This window comes from Platichthys flesus, chromosome 17 (genome assembly GCF_949316205.1).
Source record: "Platichthys flesus chromosome 17, fPlaFle2.1, whole genome shotgun sequence".
Classification (NCBI taxonomy): domain Eukaryota; kingdom Metazoa; phylum Chordata; class Actinopteri; order Pleuronectiformes; family Pleuronectidae; genus Platichthys; species Platichthys flesus.
The window spans coordinates 7,866,911-7,886,445 of NC_084961.1; the positions used below are offsets into that span (position 1 = coordinate 7,866,911).

The 19,535-nt window shown below is 41.1% G+C and overlaps 2 protein-coding genes across 2 annotated transcripts; one reads left to right on the forward strand and one right to left on the reverse strand.

The window, feature by feature from the left end:
* Positions 1-3,856: 3,856 nt before the first annotated feature.
* lix1l (limb and CNS expressed 1 like) lies at positions 3,857-12,654 on the reverse strand. The gene is made up of 6 exons (XM_062409777.1): positions 12,077-12,654; positions 9,001-9,164; positions 8,486-8,626; positions 7,675-7,770; positions 7,337-7,414; positions 3,857-6,465 (listed from the first exon to the last, which is right to left on the reverse strand). The coding sequence occupies exons 1-6, from the start codon at positions 12,417-12,419 to the stop codon at positions 6,214-6,216; spliced, it is 1,074 nt and encodes a 357-aa protein (XP_062265761.1). The 5' UTR covers positions 12,420-12,654; the 3' UTR covers positions 3,857-6,213.
* A 4,113-nt stretch (positions 12,655-16,767) lies between these two features.
* Positions 16,768-19,053, forward strand: LOC133972409 (type-4 ice-structuring protein-like). Its single transcript, XM_062409853.1, has 4 exons — positions 16,768-16,905; positions 17,871-17,939; positions 18,046-18,169; positions 18,656-19,053. The coding sequence occupies exons 2-4, from the start codon at positions 17,891-17,893 to the stop codon at positions 18,855-18,857; spliced, it is 375 nt and encodes a 124-aa protein (XP_062265837.1). The 5' UTR covers positions 16,768-16,905; positions 17,871-17,890; the 3' UTR covers positions 18,858-19,053.
* Positions 19,054-19,535: the final 482 nt, after the last annotated feature.

The following is a 19,535-nucleotide window of genomic DNA, read 5'->3' on the forward strand; positions in this document are numbered from 1 at the left end:
AGACGACATAGGCGGTTGCCTAGGACGCAAAATGCTGAGTGGGCGGCACAAGAGACTGATTTATCATGACGTGACACATGCAATGTAAAACAATACATTAACATCACACCATCAGGGACGCAACGCAGGTAGAAGCGTCGCGAAAAGCGCTCCGCCTCCTCTCCTCGCCCATGATAAATACTTGGGCTGTTCGCACCGGCAGCGTAGTGCCGGGAAGAACCGGGAAGCGCCACGGCCACACACACACACACAAGCACATACTCTCCTGTGGGGGGGGGGGGGGGGTGGCGGCTACAGGTTTGCGTAGGTTAGTCACCTGTGAAGACCAGCATCATATACCCCTGAACCAGCGCGGACAAATTATGATTATGATGAAAAATGTAATATGAAATTAAATATATATTTTTTAAATTAAATTAAACTAAATATAAAAACAATTAAATTAAATAAAATTATTTTTAAAATAAAGGGTTAGGGTTAGGGTCCTGCGCAGAAGCCCACTGCGCACATTCTGCGCAGAAGCCTACTGTGCAGGAGTTGCGGAGTTTTTTTTTTTTAATTTAATTTTTTCCTGTTTTTATATTTAATTAATTTAAATTTACATAGTTTAAGATATTTAGCAATTAATAGGTGAAATCCTGCCTAATTTAAGAGCTCGGTATATTGCCAGATTGAAGTTGGTAAAGAGTGGGATACAAACCCGGGTCTTCCAAACTGTAGAACAGACTCTCTACCGACTAGGCCACACCGTCTGATGATTGCCGTGAGGAACTAAGCACTATAAGTAGATGGACAAATCATCGTGTGCGTGTGTTCGTGTCATTTCATGCTGCTTTTGATACACACTTAAGAGAAAATATTTTCTACTGCACTACATATATTTGACAGCCTTACTTAGAAGTTACTTTTATATTTTTATGATTTTAGATGCTGGATGATTTATCATGCTTTAAAAACCTATTGTTAGAGAATAACCGAGTAGTTTTCCAACCTGCTCCACTGACGAAACATGCTTCTGCGACTGCGTCTGCGTCTTTTCACGCCGCTGTGGCGCAAGACTCGTTTTCATTCATGCTTCCCCAACCGTTGCGCGTCTTACAAAGCAATTCCGCGCCAGAACACTAGGCGGAGTAATGCTTTTTGTCGAAGACGACCTGAGAGACGCCTTCTTTGTGGGTGTGGCAATCGTTGTTGACTGTTTATTTACCTTCTACCAGTCGTGTTCTCCATTACAAACACACGGTGAACCATGACAATTGATTGAGATGGAACTGCTGGACATTGAAGAGCAACTTCTTATAATTAGTCATCAGGAAAAGCGACTGGAGAGGAGACGGAGGCGTAGGTGGTCTGTACGGCCATTAAATCAACCGAGGCCGAGGTCCTTGTACTCGGACATCGACAGGTTATAAAGGTGCTCATATTTTCGGACCTCTTCCGACAGGAGTTCTTCGCGGTTTCCATTCTTCTTTTTAAAATCTTCCGTTGTTTCTGCCTGTATTATGGGGCATGAAACCGGAAATGCAGCTCCAGAAGGGATGTAGAGCAGACCAATCACAGCCTTGCGGGCTGAGTGAGCTTGCGGAGCTTTGCCGTAAGAAGGGATACATAAGCACGTAAGGGACCCGGAAGGGCTCTTGCGCTTACAGGCCCGTGAAAACGCAGAAGCATGTTTCAGGCTTAAGTAGAAGGTGGAAATTAGCTTTTAATAAATGAATTGATAGGTCGACCAACAGAAAATTACCCGTCAACTATTACGATATTCTCAAAACATTTCATACTACTAATTTCCTGTTGTGTTTCTAATAATTATTAATGTTGGTGACATGTCCTTGAAAAAAGGGTGGAGGTTTTATTACCTCCGCTAAGGAGGTTATGTTTTCATCTCTGATTTGTCAGTCAACAGGTTTATGTAATAAACTACTGGACCAATAACAACACAACTTGCTAGAGGAAAGCTGCATGGATCAGAGATGAACCTCTGTTGAGCTCTACTGAGTGCCAGTCTAGTAAATGAATCTGGAATCTTCTCTCAAAAAACATTTCCCCCCCATAGGGTTTGCAGTGTGAAGCTAATGAGGTGTTTAATAAAGATGTGATCGAAAACGTCAGACCAAGTGAATCCACTTTATTTCAGCATGAACAGAAAAAAAAGGAGGGAGTTTCATTTCACTTCACAACAGTTCCTGATGCATACAAAGAGAAGTATAAAAACCTACTCATTTTGGGTGCAAAAGGACATTTGCTGATGTCACCACCCGTGGCTCCGTGGACAGGCAAGCCAGCATCTACAACATCCTCCTGGATGGCTCCCTGTGTAAACAGTCAGGTGGCGGCTCGCACAGAATTTGCGCTTCCGCCTCAGGTTTGTCCCTGACGTACACGCTGCGGGGATAGACTGTGGTTAGAGTCAAAGATGAATCAAAAAAAGATTCAATTATCAGGTGCACAATTCAGAAAGCACCGCAGAGTAGAGGAGGAGAAGAAAGAACAATATTAAGTAAGAATCAACCCGATTGTGAACAACATTAATGTTTATTTGTGTCGACATGACATGATATACCATCAGTACAGGACTCTTTTTATATTTTTTATTATATATTTTTATTGTTTTTTATAGCTTACAAATTTGTCTGCTTGTGTATGCATCTGTTTACAGTCCAAAGTTCTTGGGGATGCAAGACAGTTTGCGTGTGTATGTTGGGGGGCGCCAATTTGAAATCTCGCCTACAGCGCCAACCTTGCCAGTAATAATACTATTAATGATGGCAATACTACTAGTAATAATAAAAGTAATACTGCTACTACTACAAATAATAATAATAATAAAGGTTAGCAAGGACAGTTTCAAAGTGTTTTACAACTTAAAAATTTATAATAGAAGGCAAAATTTGAAGATAACACAGTAATACACAACACTGGGGTCCAAATACAAGTTTCAAAATGTTACAGATGTGTTAAAAAGAAATAATAATAATAATAATAATACATTAGGAAATCATTGAAAAGAGTTGGTAAAATTAGATTAACTCCTCAAGCCTTGAGAATACTCACTTATAAAAAATGGGCCTTTAAGTGAAATAAAAGAGAATAAGGAGTTTGCCTGTTAAAGTAAAGTGAGGATGGTTTAGAAAGCTAATGAACGGTTCATGACATTATCCATGGTGAAGCAAACACTGCACACATTGTTTCTATGGGTACACATTAGGTACAGTACATGGTCTCAAGCCAAAGTTCTGGTGTGATGTAGGAAGTCTCATGTAATCCCACACTGATTCCATGAAGTTGAGATCAGACTGTGGGGGCTCCACCATCTGCTGCAGGACTTTTTGTTCTTTGTGTGGCTGATGATCGTTCTCTTGTGTGACTCAGGCTGCTTGTGGTTGTTGTCATGGATAATAAGTTTAATCTAGAGTGCTTAGAATGTTTGTGCAGTGGTGTGGAGTGAGTAGAGCAACAGTACACTGTACTGCAAGAGATTGATTGTGATATAATTATTAGGCTAGGGTCCATTTAGTTTTGCTGTTAGTAAATTTTGGTAACACTGAAGAAGAGAGATTAAATACGGATTAAATCAAGACATAATCTTTTTGTAATTTGGACTCTGCCTTTTCTACCCATTAAGACTAATGTGAAAAGGGCACATTATTTTATTGCAGTCTTAAAAAAATGATATTCTTTAAAATAGATTTGGAACTATGTAGAACTTTTTCTATAATGTCTGGAAAAGCCATTTATAACTAGTACGAAATACACGCTATCCCATTAAACCATTTGCAATCTCATTACATAATCCTGGTTATAAATTATCCTAATCTTTGTACCAAGCAGCATAACAAGTCACATGACAAACCAGTAAAGATTTGTATCAGCCAATTTATTACATCATATAAATCTACTAAAATTATAAACATGAGATACAAAATGTTCATAGAAAATACATACAAGAATGGTCTTCAGGAACACTTCAAAAACAATACTGTATCGAATATGAAACATAGAAAAACAGAAATCAACAACATCATGCATTAAAGCCAAAAGATGAAAAGCCCAAGTTTGTTTCTTTTTTATAAAGTGGATAGCAAAAAATATACTGTTTTTGAAAAGTCTTCATTGATAATGATCACAAAGAAAGGTCAAAGGCATTTGTCAGAAGAATGGAGCTCTGAGATGAATGGCTTGTTGTCAGAAATCAAACAGACAATAACAATAAGCAACTTAATTAAGAGGAAAAATGCAAAAACAAATAATTCAAGATCTCCAGCCTCATTCCTGTAACCAGCTCATTTGGAAACGTTCAATACGAGTGCACCAGCACTAAAGCATGAAGTCGGACTTCACGGGACGATACAATCACTGACAAAAGAATCTTTAGCTGGGAGTCTTTGAGCGAATGTGAGATGAACAAGGCTGAATTCAAGCTGCTGTATAGAGTTCAACTGTCTCTTTAAACATTTCAGTATTGAGAGGACAAAACCTGTTTCTCTTGGTGGAGCTGACTCCATATTTTGCAAGCCCAGTACCAAACCAATGACATATAATGGTTATAAATGTATAACAAACGTAGTGAGATAAAAAAAAAATCCTTCATAAGAACATATTAAGGTATTGTAACAGTAATATAGTGTGTAATCTGCACACTACAACATGTAACGTAACATCACCTTTACACGTAAGACAAAAGACGTAAAGTAGAGTAGCTTTAACTTTTAAAGACCCATTTAAATGGAGTTTAATGAGTCTAACCACAACAGGCTACCAATTTACTTAAAGGCACAATGGTCCCAGAGAGAAATACGGCAATAGAATATTCAAACGGATCTAGCTTTAATCGTACAAACATTCCTGCCCCCTTTGTTTTTAATTTGCAGGCTGCCTGAATTTCATGAAATCAGTTTCTGCTGTTGACGATCCAACATTGAGCAGAAGCACGAGCCCTCCCGCTGTTTAACTCGCAGAACTCACTGCAAACATTTTTCTTTCGAACCAGAGCCGCACATTATTAATTAAACTCTCAATCCCCTTTCACAGGGTTTTTAAAAAGGGACTCTTTGAAATGCCTTCATTCTTATAATGTAATAAAAAATACATTTTTAGATATGTCACACAGGGAATTAAAAGGATATCACATTTACACTATAAAATAGATCAGGTCCTTCTATGTAAAAAGGTGATTAAGTGCGAGTTACATTTGAGCTCGTGGACGTTCACCAGCACAGCTAAGAACTGAACTCTGCTTCCAATATCCTGAAAACCATAAACCACAAACACTGGTGCTGTTTAGTATTGACGACAATGACTCACACGTGACTCACACATTGTACATCGTCTTGTTAAAAAGGATCCTTTGACTCGTTTTTGTGTGAGACTGTTTGTTGACGTCGATGAGACTCTCACCAGCTCTTCTGATGACAAACACAAACTCTGTCATGGAGCTTCACCTGGATAGCTGCAGAAGCTGAGAGCACACTGAGAATAAACATTCAGCTAGTGTCAATGAACGCAGGAATAGTTCACACAAAGGATGGATGTTTTAAAAACCTGAGCTGCTGTCGGAGCGTTCAGTCTCCTGCTGAAGTATTTTTTCAATAATGTAACTGTTGCGCTCTTAAACTTAAAGAATATCTCACTGTGATGTGCTTCCATTAGATTGCTGTTTTAGAATTATCTCCTTAGTGGTCACACGTAACTGGCTGTCTGGGTTTTAAGATTCTGGTTTGTATTCTCTTTGCTGCTTTTTTACCACTTTGACCCCGAGATGTGCGAGTGAACGCACCCACAACATTAAAGAAACTCTTTGATCGGATTTACAAATGATCGTCACCTCAGCCGTGTTTGGTTTGTTGGTCATTTTACCTCATGACCTGTACATTCACAGATGAAAGGCAGGTTTTGTTTGTTACAGTCTGGAATAAAGAAAAAAAACATGTGTTACCCCGTAAGCTAGTTCGCCAAGTATACAGGTAGTATATAGAAAAGTAGTTTTCCTGTAATCACTAGGCACAAAGAGGAAACAGCTGTAGTGGCAGGTGTTTGTTTGGTGGTGGGATGTGCATACTGTAAAATCAAGTGCTGATTACCTGGTCCTCGTGAAGAAACATATGATACAAAGGGTTTTAAGATATCAGACGACTCATCTTTATCTCTGTGAAATGTTCAATACTGTTAACAGGAATCCTGCGGGGTGTGAAGGCATGATTCCACGAGCCGGGCTTAGCGTGACGGCAGGGTGGCGGTGTTGGCCGCATTGAGCTGACCCACGGCTAACATCAGGATGTCTTTCTTCTCTTTGTAAAAACGCAGTTCTCTGCCCGCCAGTCGGGCGTCCTCCAGCTCCCGATCTGTGGAGGCCAGCTCCTGTGCGATGGTGCTCGCCACGCTCTGCTCTCGGTTCACCCAGTCGGCCGCCATCTGGGTGCGCATGTCGTCGTCCAGAGCCCGGTGGGAATAGTGGGCCAGCACCTCCTGCAAAGTTCAGGCATATAAAAGGGTCAACGTTTGAGGGACTGAAGCCTTTTTCCCTGATGAAATATTCAACTAAGGGTTTTGAATGTCTCTTAGTTGAAATATTGTCTCTGATGCTTCACATGTCAGATAACCAACCAGGAAGTTAAACTCTGAGGTAAATAAAAGACATGTTTTAAAGCTTGAATTAAACCAGTTAAAGAGGAATTTAATTTGCCAGGGCATACACATAGTGTCGGAATAAGAGTTCCCGAAAAATAACATTACATGTTCCTTTGGCTGACGCTTTTGTCCAAAGCGACTTTCAATTACTACACTCAACATTTATGAGGGGCCATCTAGGGATTCAATATCTTGCCAAGAATACTTCAGCATGAAGATGGGAAAGAGTGGGGTTTGAACCGGCAACCTTCTTGTTGGGGAGCCACCACTCTAACCACTAGGCCACACCACCACACAACTCTAAATGTCGGCAGAAATGTTCCCAACTCGATGAACGGGTCCTTGCAAGGAGTAAGTAAATGTACAGTGAAGGTAAAGTAACGAAACAATGAGGCATATTTAGAGGACTGATATGAATAAGCGTGTGTAATTTGGTGCAGCCTGATTGACTTTAAGGGGAGGTTGGGCCTTGGCAGCTGTATGGGCTCCAGTGAGTTTAATTCTAGTTCAGGAACCTAAGATTAACAAAGAACTTCCTCTCTGGTTTACTTATTATTTCCAGCCTGCCACTGCTCTCATGCTGAGAGGGAGAAATTGGTCGATCTATGTGGAACAGTGCAGACCTGTCGTGTAATTACTTCACTGAAAACCACCACTGTTCTTGGATAATTGAACCCATCTGGGAAGTGGGCAGTTTCACATTCATTACCTGTCGGGAACACTGTCGCTCTCTCATGGCTTTGAGGCTTCCGTTCCAGTGCAGTAGCTGAAACACAGTCATCAGCTCCTGGAGACACAAACACAGCAGAGCCAGCGTGAGACCAATCTCTCCTCACAGCACACAACATGTAGTAATGCAGTTATTCAAACCACGCCTTCAGACGTCTCCTTTCCAGTTCGAAACGAGGTCAACATTTTCTAGCTAAGGTCACGTGTGGGCTACCACAACATGTACGTGCAGACCAGACGCCCACGAGCTGCGTAGCTGTGTCTGAGATGCATTAAATGTGACCTAACACGAATCAGACATTCCTGATTTATATGCACCTGAAACTCCAGCATGGATTTTCCTTTGTTGGACTCGAGCATGAAGCGAAACGCTCCAATCCCCGTGTTGGGATTGTCGGCCTCCTCTCTGTTTCCCTGTGAAGCACAGCAAGCGGTTAATGAGCATATGGTGTGATGCTTGACTCCTATAGGGTTTCATGGCTCACATATATACTCGCATTTTGACGTCAGCGTCACACAATGAGGGGGATAACTACAAGTTCAGATGCACATTGATATTGATAATTTACCCTGTAGTCCTCCCAGTCGTTTCTTCTTCTGATCTACGGATGTCGGTGAGAAATGCAGATTCAAATTTTAAAAGTATGGCAAATTTTTTATGAGCAAGAAAATGAGATCCACACGTTGTCTGAGAATAAGAGATCGACTCCATGTTTGCAGTGAGCAGCTTTGTTTACGCCACAGGGTATCTTGTTAATGTCTCTGTAACATCCTCAATATTTTGGCTTTCAAAATTTCTATTTTCCGTAAATCCGTTTTCTTCCTCCAGAGATTTGTTGCATCTGTTTTTCATACGACTTAATCAGAGCCATCTTGACACACGCGAGTCTTACTGGGAGTTCGTCCAAGTCACGTGAGACTTTTTCAGACATGAACTAAACAGGAAGAAGGCAGAAGGAGATCGTCGTGGTCAGACACTCAAAGCAGCTGGCTCAGACGTTTGCGTTCTCACATGGAGCCCCTCTATGGTACCAGTATGGCAGTCCTGGAAACTTGACTTTGCCTTGCTTCCCACTGACCAACGGCTTGATACCTAAACAACAACTTTCAGCTTGTTACAGTAACTTACATTGAAGGAGGCCAGAGCCTCGCTCACGCTCTTCTCGATGAAGTCGTCTGTGATGCGACGGGACGGATGTTCATTGAAAACAGAGTTCATGAGGGCGATCTTGGCCGCGCTGCGTCTGGCCTCGGCCTTCGTGGGACAGAACTGTCAAACAGTGGAGAGAACATGCACCAGCGGTCAGATACAAGCAGAGAAACAGATGTTCTGCACAGTGAAGAAGGCTGGAGAACAACAGTGTTTATATCATGGATTGAATGTTTATAAAACATCCCCAAGAGTGAAGCTAAAGCGTCTTGATTGCCCCCTGCTGGCTGGCATGGAACCAAACTCCTCCATGTTGGTGGATGGGATATGGATCATTCAATATCTTGGAGGTTTTGGCTTTATTTCTTCGCAGGAGGAAGTGGAGACACGTCATCCATCTTTATTTTCAGTCTATGTTAAGTTAGCCTCAATGTGCACGTAGCTTAATGTTTTTTTCTCCATCACACAGTAAAGAAACAGGGCAGTGACTGTACCTGGAAACTTCCGAAGCAGCTGCCTCCTGGAAGGCTAACATAGCAGACATATGGCGGGTTGTTGGACGGGACCATTTCATAAACAACTAAAGCTCCGTTGCGCAGGTCGGCCCCTCTGGTCAGCTTCATCTGCCAGAACTCCTGTAAAGCCTCCACCACGTTGACTGCAGGGAACAGATATAAATAAACCGTCACACTGAGATATATCAAATCGGACTTTTATTATTAACACTATTTAGAAGTAAAATGTTTTAGTGGCTGGAAATCTAAATGCTTTTTGTGCAGAGCCTAAGTGCCGTCGGTCTCTGGCCCCGTGCTCCGTAACATCCTCCCTAAGATGGATGGGCTGGGGGGGGGGGGGGGGGGGTCATTTCAAGGATGCCAGGGGATTTTCCCTGAAAATATTTATGTGGCTGCCTAAAGGAAATTCTGCATGAGCTCAGAAGAGCTGCTCGCTTAAAGAAACACCCCCTCACCCCCGAAACTTTCATAAGCAAAAGTTGCATTCATGTGTTCATCATAGAGGAAACAGCAACAAAGAAACTGAGCCATAAATAAGGATCTGGGTTTGCGTCTGCGGGGAGATGTGAGCGCAGCCAGCATTATCCAGGTCCCTATCACTTCTGTCACCTCTCGGCTCTTTCCTGCTGAGATCTCGCTGTTTGATACGGACACAGTCAAACTGAGGCTCCCTTTCACACAGACACACACAAACAGACACACAGAGAGAGAGAGAGAGAGAGAGAGAGAGAGTCTGGAGCCTGATCAGTATCAGTTGTTTTCAAAGCTGCAGCCTTGACGAACATAGAAATAGAAAACATATCCCGTCTTCGCACGGTAAATCACTAATATGTGATCCAAAGCTGTTATTGCTTTAACAGTGTGAAAGTAAAATGCTCACTATAAACTGTTTCTCTTGTTTTCAGCCAAATGTTGAGTAAGTTAGATTCAAAAGAGATGACATGAATCTATACTGTGCTCTGCTGAAAATAACAAAATGCAATGTTTAACTCAAGTTGGCCCTAGATGTGTGGTGAGATAGTGCATATGTTGTTTCCTCAATACAGAGAGTAAACCCAACAATGTTCGGTTCCTGACATGTTTCTGGAGCATCTAAATGGTACACAGCTGAAATGAGACTGTTAATTTCAGTCTGATAAGGAGCATTTCCTTAAATCTACAGGACAAAGCGCCAGGAAACACTGGGAGATAGTGGAGGATGATTTATTACAAAGTGACAATGGTTCTGCTCCAGGCTCAACCCCACAGAGCAGCAGTTACCATTCACACTTTCACAGCTAGGGGCTAAAATCTGAAATGGGCTTTTTTTTTATTTCCACCTTAAAGAATTATTCACCCATCTTAATTGTGTTTTGACTGAAAATGAATGCCTAGTAAATCCCTGGTCCCAGCACACTGGTGACTGTATGACATAAAAAGTGTGGATAACCCCGATGTGGCTGCATTTTTTGTTACCAAAATCCTGAAATATGACCGATGTGTTTATTTTGTAATGTTTGCAACAATTTACGTAACATCAACATTTTCCTCCCGAGACTAACAAGAGAAATTGGAGCATTAAGGCACAAATAAAGCCAGTGAGGCGTCTTTAAGGTGCTGCCAATGTTGACGGTGTTAAGTAGCCTAAATGGGATCGAGGAGGGAAGACGGGAGGGACAATCTTTTGGGAATAAATCCTATTAGCGCGAGACAGGAACACTTGTCTTAGCTGTGACTGCCAACATTATTGCAGCATTTGGTCTAATAGTTGTGTGTTAAGCCTCCTGCCAATGTGTTACAGTGAAAAACAACATGTTTATTACAGATCAGTAAACAAGGATCGTTAGGTGATCGTCAGCAGACAAGTTAACACAGATTACAGCTAAATCTCAATTCTGCTGTAAATTTAACTACAAAGAATGTGAAATTGAATATAGAGTCATTATTATTTTATCTTATTTGCATTTCCCCTTATTATTATGGTATTATTATTTGGTGGGGCCTTAAACATGTTTCCATATAATATTGATATATGATGCAATGAAATATGTTTGTTGTGAGGTTGTTTGTTATTTGTGCTTTTTCTTTCTATTGTTTTGTTATTTTTTATTGTTTTTATGACATGAATGATACACAATTAAACCATGAGACACAATTATCAATGTACTGACAGCAAATATCAATAGTTTGAAATATATGTAAATATTGTTTGAACTTTTGCAAGTTTAAGGCTATGTTTCATCTCAGATTGAGTCAAACTGACACCAAAGTGTAATGAATAAATACATAAATCCTGCACTTTTCTATTCTGTTCTTCAGTTTGACCGATATCATGATGTATCGTTCTATGATTGTCTTTTAATACATCAATCAGAATCGCTGTGTCGTGTTAGTATCGTGTATGATGAGTTACCCTGTGATTCCCACGCCTATTCGTTCCTTAAAAAAGTTTTTATGTTTTCAGAAGATTCAAAACTCAAGCTGTTCTGAGTAGGAGGCTCTCATCCTTGAAAGAACTTCATCCATCTGGTTTTACTTACACTCTGATGACTGTTGTGCATTTAAATATTCTGGCTACATATTGAAAGATGAATAAACTCAATTTTTCTCAATTAAAACTTAAAGGCTGATTTTACAACTTTCTTTTGTCATCTTACCTGACTATATTACATTTAACTTATCACATTTAACGGGGCAGGATCAGTATTGTGTGGTGGCTCATGTATATGTATAATAGTTTATTGTTCGCAGATGTAAACCGGAGCCGTGGTAGTTAATCCTGTGATGAAGTGAGCTTGTGTAAATATCATTAGAAAACATGATAGTGATGTTATATTAAGTGGAACTGTTTAATCTACAAGGTCAATCTGGATACATGTGATATTTGACGCTGTGGAACTAAACACAGGAATGTAGTGTGTCTTTTTTTTTTACGTTGCTGGTCTATTCCCAAACAAATGGCGCAGCTAAAAGTGGTTTTCTGCCCCAGCTCCCCTCCCCAACTCAGCCTGAAACATCCGACATAAACATGCTTATTTCACGCGGTTAACGGGACGTCGGCCCCGCGGGACGTTACCTCTGCCGTAGCCCTGTGTGTGTTTGGCGAAGCTGCGGACCACAGCCTCCACCGCCTCCTTCAGCACCGCCGGGTTCCCCGGGTTGCAGTGGCCGGCAACCCCCGGCCCCAGCCCGGCCCCGATGCCGCCGTACAGGCTGTGGAACTGCAGCGGAGGCGGTGGCGGGGGAGGCCCGCAGGACGCGGCCAGGGAGGCCGGGGACGGCAGCAGCGGCGCGATGGGGACCGTGACCCCGGGCCGGAGCGACGAGGAGCGGAGGGTCCCGGTGGGTCCCGAACCGAATCCGATACCCGGCTGCAGCCGCTGAGGGCGGATACTGTCCGGCATAAGGTGAGATTCCATTGTCCACACGTAACGTCTGCGGGGTCCGGGCTGTGCGGGGAATGTGCGGCGATCTGCGGGACGGGCTCGGGTTCGGTCACGGTGTGTGAGAGCCGGGGGAGCAGGGCGGGATCAGGCTGGAGACAGTCACCGCCTCATGGAGCAGACACAGCCGAGTCTTCGACACATTTCACCGCAGCTCCTCATCCTCACTGCCAGGCTGCCCCAGACACAGGAGGCGTTCACTGACCCCGGGGATTCCCCACACTCACCGACAACAGCTGCACACCAGACAGAGTCTCTCCATTCAGACTGTTTAAAAAAAATGTTTAATCTTTAACTAATGTCTCCTAATTTCATTCATAGTAAACACACTGTTAAATAAACCTTTTTTAATGTATCAGAAACAATTCAAGGACTCTGAAACAATAGTTATCCACTACAAATCTCAATTGTTTATTATTATGTTGCTCAATACAGGTTTACATATATACACTTCTGATTTTAATCTAAGTGAACCGTATATACTGTACAAATATAACTTCACTTCTGTTGTGTTATTCAATTACTGCATGTATATGAACAACACAAATGTTTGTGTCAACCCTTGCTCAGCTTGTTGAAGTGTTACACTACTGTATTGTTGTCACAAATAGAGTGAAACTGTAATTCACTCTATTTGTACAACAGCGTTGACTTTGGAGTCGGTTGTTGCTGTATGACCATTAAGTTTAAGGACACTGAGAGCAAATAACACTGGAGTCAAAGTCCTAGTATGTGTGCACATACATGGCAAATAAAGCTCATTCTGATTCCTCACTCAGGTTTTCCACTAATTCAATTGTGCCCACATACACAAATGTTCCTGTTTGCCAGATCTGGGCCACAATAAGCAGCAGCAATACCGCATGTCAACCAAAGGTGGCCCAATTTTGTTTGGTGCCATTTGGACCATGTTCACTGTTGCCACAAGGCCACTATAGGTTTAAATCCTGAAAATGTGCTACTTTACAACTGGGTCACTGTTCACGTTCATTTTGTCTGGGCCCCAAGAAGGCCAGATGTACCAAATCATTGCCTGAAGTGGTCAACATCCAAATGTACATTTGCCCTGAATGCTTGTTTGTTTGACTTCTTGTTATTGTTGTTTGAGTCTATAATAAACTGCAACAGTATAATAAACAAAAAGGGAAAACATGCTGTAACTATAACATATCAAATAGATACGTAAACACCACATTTCGGCAAATTGGTAGAGGGAAGTTATGGAAGTTATATGCATGTTGTTGTCATATTTCCTGCATTTTCCACAGGGCTTGAAGGCACCAGTGAAAAGTCAGAGAAATATCAAGCCAAGAAATCTGAGCCTGCTCTGTTCTCTCCTGTGGCTCCAACAGAGAACAACTCCAGTGTGGGCTCAGGCTCCAGCTCTGCAGCCTGAAGCATGTGATTAAAACCTGCAGCCACAATAACTGCGTTTAGTCAAGAGAGGGAGAGACACTCGGGTCACTTCTTCAACCCACTCAGACAGAAACTGAGTTAGTAGTTAGTGAGTAGTCAAAGGGTTTAACTGTGAGTCAGTGGGACCACCAACCTCACACAAAACAAATAGCTGAAGGAGGAAACGGGACCTCCTCTCGCGCTTCCTAAGAGCTTTTTACGACTTTCTGGGCCTTGTGTAATTTCTCATCCTCGATGTGGCCTGGGAGGAAGCCAGAGAAGTTCAGAGCAGGAACTCAGGAGCTTTTGATTGAATCTGTATTCTTTTTTTTTCTTCCTGTTTTTCAAAGCTGAGTCTGCAATATAATAAACATTCAGTCATTGCACATCTGGTTCCACTAAAAAACACATTTTAAACAAATTACAGCAAAGTGTGAGGCTGAAACCCCCCAGAGCAGACGAAGACGAGGCCCGTCTGATGTGGTTCATTATGGAGTGAGCAGACAACAGAAAGAAGAAGGAGAAGAAGAAACAGACATATATCATAACTATAATGAGGCTGGAGGACGCCCTCTCATTTCATGACATCAGTGATTAACCTCAGCTCCACTGCTTTACGTTCACATGACGTTTGGACCAATCTAATGTAATTTAATCTGCTCTAATCTAATGCTCAGTTTGCATGAGTTGCTGTGTGTTTGTTTCAGAGTTAAAGTCATGTACTCACAATCAAGTTAAAGCGATAAACCAGGCTTCATTTAATTTGAATGTGCACGAGGCTTCATACCTCGGTGCCACAGAGTATCATCTGACCTAAACATGAATGTACTTTAGGGCTGTATTTCATTTCTTTTTATTGTTAAAGTATCACTATTGTAAACAACAGCCATTGTAAACAAAACAAAAACCACAGAAGACCAAAGAAAACAAGTATATTAACTTAAGTGCGATATTTAAATGAGAGAGAGAGAGAGAGAGAGAGAGAGAGAGAGAGAGAGAGAGAGAGAGATCATGAAGGCATTCAGTGGCTTCACACACACAGGGCATTAGAACGTCTTTAATGTTTCTAAGTCCATTTATATTATATAATTGGTTTCGGTTTCTAGTCACCTTTCTATACTATTAGAGTATTAGTAACAGGCATAAGAAAAAAAATAACAGTTGAAGTACCACTTTTTTCCCTTCGCTCCTTCACCATTATCCATCTCATGATACGTCAGATTTTTCTTGTGACCTTTGGACGGGTCATGGCTCTGATGGTCGGACTGGACTTAACTCCAGTAGCATGCTCATATAACTTTGTTGTATCAGTATTAACATGATGGGTTGGATCTATTAGCATATGTGTGTGAAAATGTTGCTGATTTGAACTTTTACTTTGGTAACATGTTGATTTTGAGACTTTTACTGGAGTATTTTAGTGTGTATTTTTTACTGTCTTTACTCATTTTTAACAATTGGACAAACACAAAACTGGTCAAGAGTTTTCATTCTGCATTCATGCCTGAACCAACACTAATAAATGTGGATGACTATAACTCTCTATTATTTAGTGTAAATGTAGTGTCAAATCTTGGAATAAGAGTCAGGGTCTAGTTTCACCTCTTCTAAAGCTTTCATTCTGTATTTGTTGCAACGTAAACTACTCACAGAGTCAAGACTCGTGGTGAACAGCCTCTGTACAGAGAGAATATTCTCTTGTTTAAAAACATCCCCACATCTGGTGTTGATTTTCATCTGACCGTTAAACATCTAATTTCCTTCCAGATTAATAAAGAATTATTCACATTTGATCAAACAGCTCATGTTGTTTATAATATCTCGTCATATGTTAATATTAAAAAAAAGTGACTGGGGTGAAGTCATGTTGTAAATAATTACTTTATGAGGACTATAAAGATAAACTGGTCCCAATAACACGCTGCTGGATGTGATGTGAAGCAAAGGTAAAAGGTTTACATCCACATGTTGACTGTAATTCATGACCTCTCCCTCCAAAGTGCAACTTAATGACAATTCACTCATACTTTGAATACATTTAAACTGTATTTCATCAGATTTCCATGAAACTTGGTGGAATGGTGTGAGGTGGGTCTGGAGAGAAACCATTACATTTTGGCGCGGATCCAAATAAAATTGTGGATCTAGTTGATTTAAAGGTGGTTTCCTAAGGACTGTTGGGCCTGAAGACAGCTGACGTGTCACAACGTTTAATCTCTATTCTTTATGTACTTATCTGTCGAGTCTGACACATAGTGACACGTAATGATATAAATGAAATTCTAAGTCATAACGCAACTAAGAGTGTTTTTCCTGTGTCCTGCTGTTGATACTTGTTGATGGTCGGTGAGTTGCGATCATAGAATCACATAATATAAAGTGTAAATGTGACTTTTTTTTTATCAAATAATTAGAATTAATCAATGCAACAAAAATACAGTAACATTTTGAAAGTGGAAAGATCCCGATCAGTATTACAAACATGACTTGTCTCTCCTTTAGATGGTTAATAACAGAACTTCATGATTAACTTTATTTAAAGATCTCGTTTCTTCACAAAAATTTACAATATGCGCTCCATTGGAAATTAATGAAGTTAAATTTACAACTTTTTCAGGTACTTTTAATCCAAAAGTACTTGACAATCTAAAGGTCACGTGGACATAGTGGAAATCGAACGTACCACGAGACATTCTGTCAGTTCTCTTATTTGTTGTTGTATTTGTTCATGTAAGCAACCCACCCGGCCTCAGTGTCGTAACAGTGACGCTGCTGCCGCTGATGATTAAGTGTTTCGTTGAATCAACGTGATAGGATGAGCACTCAGGATGGATGTTGGACAGTCAGCAGAGGGACTGTTGGACTTTGGCTCGGTTTATCCAGGTGGCATCATGAGCAGCAAGGGTCAGCGCTGTGATTCCCTTACTGGCACCAACGTCCAATCGTGTCCCAGCTTTTTATCTTGTCCAATCGTATTCGCATACAGCTGCATCACCGAGCTGGAGTATAAGAGGACTGAGAGTCCCATAGCTCGGCACCATCCGGTCCAACTTCTCCTTCGGTAAAGGTGAGTCTGCTCCTATTTCAAAATCCACACGGCACACTTGGACACAAATCCCACAATTCTTCCTATTTTTTCTCCAGTATTTACAAAAAACTTGGATTTTAATTTGAATCTTTGAAAGTAACATATTCGTCTTTGTCATTTTGAATGGGAAAGCTGATGTTAAATGATGCCAGGGCGGAATTTTACTAGATTTTAAAGGAAGAATGTTCTTTCAAAGTGATGGCGTAATCATGACCAACAAGTTGAAATCAAATTAATAAAGTAAACTTCTTTATTTAATGTTTAGTTTTGCCTCACAGAGGTTTGTAGTAGGCAGGACACAGATATTGAAAACATTCAGATTTGAGACAAACACACACCAAGGAATTCAGTAACAGAAAAGACAACAAAAAACATTAATAAATATGGGCCATCCCATTATAGCAATACATCAATACAACATATACAAGAAGTCATTTATTCTCCACAACAGAAGTTTCTACTCATTCTTCTTCTTCTACATTAAAATATCTAATGAAAAAGAAAAGAAAATGCCAAATGTATAAAAAAAAAAACCACACAAACCAGGTTAAATGTTTCTTTTGCTGCTCATTCCTCACAGCAGTTGAAAAAACATGAGGATTGTCTTTTTTCTTTTCTTGACCTTATCTGTGATTAATTCTTTTTAAAACTCAAGGCTCCCACTGAACTGCTGCATGTCTGTGATAGGCCAGGTAAAGATTACAAGTTAATGTGTTTGATGTGGACAAACACGCAGGACCTATATATTTATCTAATACCCATGTGACAACAACAGGGATACCTGGAAAACTTTGATCAGTGAGTCATCAGATTGAGCAACAGGAGGCCTCCGTAGATCTGAAAAACAAACTGTGTAACTGATCTTTGTGATTAGATCCAGGGTAAATAAAAGGGAAGATCAACAACCACACAGAATGATAACTGAGCACTGTTTGTCTCTGTAGGTCTCCTCCACTCAGCAGCCATGAAATTCTCCCTCATCGCCGCCGTCGTCCTGCTCGCTCTGGCACAAGGTACGACCATCACACAGCCACTGTTTGGAGGTGCAACCCTGCTGTTTGTTAGAAAGCTCTCTCCTTTACTGACTCCTTCTTCTTCTCGGTCTTCGGAAACCCGCAGGAAGCTTTGCACAAGATGCAGCTGACCTGGAGCAGGTCAGTCAGTACTTTGAGGAGTTGAAGAACAAGATGACTGCTGACGTCAGCGCGTTCCTTGGCAGCCAGGACCTCGCCGGACAGGCTCAGTGAGTACAACGACCCCCCCCCCGGTACCGGCACCCTCACACACCAGGTCAAGGTTCAGTTGTGACTCACGGTCAGGATGATCACATCTTCTCCCTGCTTATCACACTGGACCTTGTCCTTTGTTAAATACCAGTGCAGAGTTCACTTAATCAAGTACAAATCCCAGATACTAGTACTATTCCTATCATATCTCTTAAGTATGACATAAGTTATTAGTTACATTTAGCAATTATTAATTTACTTATGATTCATCTTTATAGATTAAATAATTAGGAAAATTTGTAGTTACAATAAATACATGGTAAATAGACAAATCAATACGACTCTGACAAGGGGCCAGTGTTCTGAATGAACACTTCTTTTGATACTTGGAGTATTTCTTGTTGCTGATATACATAAAATATATACAATTTCCTGGTTATTAATTGTTTTCTGTTTTGTATACATGATGGTTTATCTTCTTTTTTATTTTTTTAACTCCACAGGACCTTCGTGCAGGATAGGAAGACCCAGCTGGAGCCACTGGCCGCCCAGATCCAGGAACAGCTGACGGCCGCTGCCGCCAAGCTGGAGGAGCACATGAAGCCCCTGGCCGAGAACGTACAGCCCATGGTAGAGAACTTCCAGAAGCAGATGGAGGACCTCGTCAAGAGGCTGATGGATCAGACCCGTAGCGTCGCCCAGTAAGCAAGCCGTCCTTCCAAAGGAACATGCAAACGTGCCACCACAACATCATCTTCTCCATCAAGGACTGAGCTCATGGAGCAGCTTGCATTCAAGACTGGCCTGACAGCGCCATGGCTTAAAATGTGTTTCAGTGCTTGTCAACACTGATATTTATTTTCTTTGTCCTGAAGCACAATTAAAAACCTTGGAACACAAATCCTGCTATTGAATTGTATTTGTTTTTTTCATCTCCCTGTGTGAATGAAGGGTTTTGAATCAGTTTAGAAATATTTTTGCTATGACCAAAACAATGAATATAAAATCCTCACTTGTGTTTGATCATCTAAATTGTACAAATTGCTGGTTTCTTTACCGTAGATTGGACCCTTTATATTTAAATACTTTATATTTACCTGGGGAGAGGGTCTCCTCCTACAGTAATCTAAACTGGACCAACTAAAAACACACACACATATGACAACTGAAGGAAAAAGCTTCAGTCATGTTCTGGGTGAGGGCTATTCAGCTGCAACATGCAACTTCACCACTAGATGTTACTAAATTCTAAACACTGAACCTTTATAAGAGATTCTGATCGTGTTCATTTAAATTTGGGATGTTACATGGAAATGTTAACATGCTCTAATATTCAAAACACATCACTCTCCTTTGGTGTTAATCCTCTTTTCAAACTCTAGC